Here is a 6,000-nt window from a genome sequence, read left to right as displayed (position 1 = left end):
ATACATGGTGTTTATTTCACCCTTGTTCACAATGGTTTTCTTCAATTTCTAGGAACACTATGGAAAATACTGAGCCATTCACATAAACAAAAGTATTTTGGAGACAGGGTAATTACTAAAATTTATTATCCAACAGCAAAGTGCACCAGAGCACCATGGGTAGATGGAACTCCACCAGTGTGCCTGGCTTCATTCTCATGGGGCTGACAGATTCTGCAGAGACACAGCTGGTCCTCTCCGTGCTCTTCCTCCTGATTTACCTGATCACGGTGCTGGGGAACTTTGGGATGATATTGGTCATTCGCCTGGATCCCCAGCTGCACACCCCCATGTACTTTTTTCTCACTCACCTGTCATTTCTCGACCTCAGCTACTCAAGTGTCATCACGCCTAAAACCTTGCAGAACTTACTGACTTTCAACAAGAGCATCTCCTTCCTGGGCTGCTTCACCCAGATGTTCTTTTTTATAGTCTTTGTTGCCACCGAATGTTTCCTTCTCTCCTCCATGGCCTATGACCGCTATGTAGCTATCTGCCGCCCCCTGCACTATCCAGTCATTATGTCCAGAAGACTGTGCTGTGCCTTGCTCACTGGCTCCTATGTTATTGGTTTTGTTGATTCTTCTGTGGTTGCAATTTCCATGAGCAGACAGCGCTTCTGTGACTCTAATGTCGTCCAGCACTTTTTCTGTGACTCATCTCCAATTTTAGCCCTGTCTTGCAGCGATACATATGAGGTTGAAATCATTATACTTATTTTTGCTGGCTTCTCCCTAGTAGTGTCCCTCATCACCATATCCGGATCCTATCTGTCCATCCTCTCCACTATCCTGAAAATTAATTCCACTGAAGGAAAGAAAAAAGCCTTCTCCACCTGTGCCTCCCACCTCCTGGGAGTCACTATCTTTTATAGCAGTATGATATTTACATACCTAAAACCAAAGAAGTCCTACTCCTTAGGAAGAGATCAGGTGGCTTCTGTGTTTTACACGATTGTGATCCCCATGCTGAACCCTCTCATTTACAGTCTCAGAAACAAAGAGGTAAAGAACGCTGCCCTGAGAGTCCTGCTAAAGAGAGTGGTTTCTAGACAATTAAAATAACAGTGATGCTAACTAGGCATTTACACTTTTCCTCTTGTCTTTTTCTCATGTAATGTTTTCTCTTTCATTGTATAAAATTAAATAAATCTGTTTTTCCCTTTTCCATCTGCTGTTTACTTAACAGACATTATGCTGCATATTTTGACAGATAGGTACTTGCAAATTCATATTATGTTTTGGAGTCATCAATTGTTAAATGTAAGGTGTAACAATCTGTACAATTATGAATAATTCTTGGGCTGGGGATTTAGTGCAGTGGTTCTGCTGCCTTGACTTGCAAGTACAAAGACCTGAGTTTGATATTCTTTACCAAAGTAAAAGAAAAACTCTATGCAAAAGTGAAAATTTGTGTAACTTTATGATCTATTTTGACACAGTATTTCTGCAAATCTCAATTTTAAAATAATTTTACATTGAAAAATCAATTTGTTTTTCAAGTGTCATTATTTTTATAGTAATTTTCAGTAGTAAAATTTAGGGCAATATTGGACATTTGCTTTGAAGTCAAGATTACTGCATTTACATTCTAGACCTGATGCTTCTCTAGCTTTTGACAAACACTAATTCACTGAAATAATAATGTTCTACATGCCCAAATCCATGATACATAATAATTCTATGTCTCTCTTATCAGAAGATAGACATAAAACTCTTAGGACAATAAAATAAGTTTCTGCCATTATCACTAGAAGGTTTAGATTCCTGTAATATTTTGACATGATAAACTCTACATATTTCTGAATAGTATTCCTTTATGTTTTACAAATCTCTTCTCAGTTTACTTTATTAAATTACTAAATTACTAATTACAAAAGTTAATTTACTAATTACTAAAAGAATAGGGCAGCAGTTTCCACTTGAGGATCAGCTAATATATTGAAGTACAATTTAGTTATAGGAAAGTGTCATATCTTAATGTTGAAGACAAGACTATTATAAAAGAAAAATACATAGAGAAGGTTGCCTGTTTATTGCATGCTTTTCTAAATCAGTTGTGATTATTATATGCCCGTATATATTTAGCACAATTCCTGCCATTCCCTGTATAATTTTTCCATTTTCTTAAATCACCTTATAGTTTACTATCTAATAAACTCTTTATATTTAAAACATGTGAGATTTCCATGTACTCACAGTACGAGAAAAATTGCTAATTTCATTGTATAGTGCTTTGAACCTAAAATGCACTGAATTTACCAATTTAAAAATTAGTGTGTGAATAATCTGCAATAATACATAAGATCCTAATAAGATTACTGACATTTAGAAATGGGAAGAAAGGAGCTAAAGGTGTAGGGAAGGTGGGATGGGTAGGGGAAGGGTAATAAGGCAAAAGAAAAAAGTGTGAGATAATTAAAAGATGGAAATAAAGTGTTTTTAGATGGGGAGGGGAGGAGGGGGTGAAGGAGGACAGGGACAAGGGGAAAAAATGAGAATCAAGACTTGTCATGTAGAGGTACAAGATCCCAACAATGAATGTAACTGTACTGTATCCCTAAAATGTACCAATAAACTCAATTAAAGCTGAGAAAAAAAATAAAAAAAATTAATAAGCAATAAATGCTGTTAGATACATTCTTATGGGCCATGTGGAGAACAAACCCTTCTGTGACATGGAAATAAACTTAAGCCACTTGCTTCTTTGGCTTTCTTCTGATGTCTTCAGGTTTATAGTATTCTTTCAAAATAAATGAATGAGAAGACCTAAAGGTGTAGGGGATGTGGGAAGGGTAGGGGAAAGAAAATAAGGGAAAAAACATAAGAAAAGGAAAAATTGGAAACAAAGTCTTTATAAACGGGGGTGGGTGGAGAGCAAGAAGGGAGGGGAGGAGTATGGGAAAAAATGAGAATCAAGATCTGTCACATAAATTACAAAATCCCGACGATGAATGTAACTGTACTGTGTACTTAAAAAGCACCAATAAACTCAATGAAAAAAATAAATTAATGACTATCACGTTTGACTCATGTTCTATTTTTAAAATATAACTGTTAAAAAGAAAGAGTTGAAAATACATTTACAATATGTGGCAGTCCTTAATCTTAGATCAAGTAGAAGGATAAAAATTCTCCTTGGTTTTAGCAATATTCTTTCTCTACATTTATAATGTCAGTTTAAAATATCTATTTGATATGTTAAGGTTTTTTATAATGTATAGTTCCATTTCCCAAGTAAGCTATTTTATTTGAACTTGTTTAAAAATTATTACACTGATTGCTTTACTCCAAACGTATGATTATAAAATTGTTTTCAAAATTCAAATTATTTTATAGAAATATTTTTAAATGTAGCATATCAATCACACATTCATTCAAATCAGTGACAGAATTATTACATCAATATTACTTACAACCTTTTATATTAACTTCATTATCTGTCTTTTCTAGAACATGTATTTGTAGATATTCCTGGCTTTCTTTCCTTATGATTAGGATTAATAATTTAGTAAATATTTACTCTTTACTATATTGTTAGGGCTCTTCTCTCATCATATAAAGGCCTTAGCATTTTCATATATTTATGGACTATTTCCACCCTCCACTCTCCAGGTATTTTTATACAGCATCGTTTTATCTTATGCTCACTCATTTGTATCTTCGTGATTTAGGAAATATGTTATTTCAGTTTTTTGGTAAACCGATCCATAGAATCTATGGCCTTGTAGACAACATCTTATTTTAAGAAATTCTTTAATTTTAATTAAATTAAAGCTAATTTATTTCCATTGTTACATGGGGGGGAACATTTCCATCATGTTATTACAGAAACATAATGTAATCTATTGATCCATAGGAGCCATTCTGATTGAACCCAGGGACTCATAGGCACTGGAGAACCCAGCAACCCAGAGCAAGGCCCGAGTGTACGAGGAACTCGGGCCCTTGCCAGGACCTGCACACAGAGTATGCAGATGCTCTCTTCTGCTGTCACCCTCATTCTCAATACAGAGGACACCAAAGAGTCAGGAGTGTCCCCACAGGGAGGAATAATTAGCGTGTACATGAGTGTGTGTAATTATACTATGATTAGAACTATTGCCTTTATAGCTTTAGGGTGTTACTTTATTTGGTTATTTTGTCTCATGCCAAGGTTGTTTTATGTGGTTTCCTCACTGTCGGGTCTGGGGATGTGCACTGCAGCTTTGCTGTCTGAGTAGCTCATTGGGATCTTAAACTAAACCACAAGGAGTTAGGGGAACAAAATTTAAAAGGAAAAACAAATCATTTTATTTACAAAGAAAGAGGAAACCCAAGAGAGAGCACAGAAAGCTACCCTGTGAGGTGTAGGTACGGGGCTTCAGAAAGGCTGACACCTGTGAACTTTTGTCTTCTGCTTTCTTTAATCAAAATGATTCTTTCCCCAGCTCCATACCTGGCACTTTTCACAACCTGGCTGGTTCTCTGGTCTGGCACAGAGGGGTCCCAGGCCCTGAACCCTACCCTGAGGTCCCACTTTCTACATGCACTTTCCTAGGTGGGTGGGCTTGTCCTCATCAGGGCCTTGTCTCTGGAATTTATAGGTTGGTTAAGAGGAACTTTACATACAAGGTCTAGTTAGTGATTTGGTATATAGGGCAGTAACATACTGACCCTAGAGTGACAAAAATACACACACACACACACACACACACACACGTGTATTAGAGTTGTGTAGTGTCCTCTTCTTTCTTTACTGGAGGTGGGGAGAGGAGGAAAGCCTGGCTATGGCTCCTGATATTCTTGTTAATTGTTCCCTCCAGTAAAGCTTTAAAACGTTCTAGTCAGGATGAGTCAGAAAACATAATAAGCCCTTTCCCTGTCTGTAGACCAGTACATAAACTTTGTCAGATACACACATCTGCTAGTTTATTAAGGAAGAAAGGTCTAAAAATATTGGTTAAATGGGAGTGGTATGAGAAAAGTAAAAAGGGAAGAGAAAAAATAAGAGAAAAGGAACAATGGAAGCAAAGTCTTTATAAATAAGGAATGACGGGGGGGGGGGGGGAAGGGTAGGGAAATGGGGAAAAATAAGAATCAAGGCCTGTCATGTAAAGGTACAAGATCCCAGTGATAAACGTAACTGTATTGTATATCTAAAATGTATAATAACATAATATTTTAAAAAACAGTAAGAAAAATTTAGCTCAGTGTCAGTTGCCTGCCTTGCAAACACAAGGTCATGAGTTTGGTCCATGTGCCCCCCCCTAAAAAAATGGAATGAAATAAAATGAAATGAAAACATAATACTAAACCTGAAATATTTCATTCAGCATTATTTATCTTAAAAGAGGTAGCAAAGAATGAATAAAATAAGGCACAGTTTGAACCTGAGAAAAATTAATGGGAATTTTCCATTAATTTATGAACAAATATATAGTTCAGTCTTCCAGGAAGATGTGCTCATGTCTGGAAGTGTGTACTGTTGGATAAAGGAGTATTTCTGTCAAGTATTATATTGCCAATGGACATGTTTCGATAAAACATTATTCATGAATATTTTAGATTCTGGTGAGATGGGCAGGTTTGGAAATTTAGAAACCAGTATCACACTATGAGCTGACCACATACTTGTGGGGTTTAATCGAAATGAAAGACTAAATGTGAATTTCTATGCCAATATCACTTCCTTGGGAGGCATGCAATTGCAAGATGCCATGAGATAAGTTTTCTTATGAAAGATTTTCTATCATTGAAACACACTTGGGCCATGTGTAGATCTATTGTGATGGCAAAGAAATGCTTGTGACACCTGTTTCACTATAGCAACTAAGAGAAGGCAGAGACATATAATCCCTTTCAGTTTAAACCATGATATATTTTAACTGTGTCATCATCACATTTTTTTTCAGTGTTTATTCTTGTAGTAGGAAATATGGACATAGATCTTTTATGAATAAGAATAATCACATTTTAAATT

The 6,000-nt window shown here is 36.0% G+C and overlaps 1 protein-coding gene across 1 annotated transcript; it reads left to right on the top strand.

The window, feature by feature from the left end:
* The first annotated feature begins 155 nt into the window (after positions 1-155).
* LOC104851197 (olfactory receptor 8H1) lies at positions 156-1,103 on the top strand. Its single transcript, XM_010608371.1, has one exon. It carries the CDS (start codon positions 156-158, stop codon positions 1,101-1,103), a length of 948 nt encoding a protein of 315 aa, XP_010606673.1.
* The last annotated feature ends 4,897 nt before the right edge of the window (positions 1,104-6,000 follow it).

Source organism: Fukomys damarensis, unplaced genomic scaffold, assembly GCF_012274545.1.
Source record: "Fukomys damarensis isolate Sample0158 unplaced genomic scaffold, DMR_v1.0_HiC HiC_scaffold_27, whole genome shotgun sequence".
Classification (NCBI taxonomy): domain Eukaryota; kingdom Metazoa; phylum Chordata; class Mammalia; order Rodentia; family Bathyergidae; genus Fukomys; species Fukomys damarensis.
The sequence above is the reverse complement of the archived record's forward strand: the minus strand, read 5'-3'. Positions and strand labels throughout refer to the sequence as shown.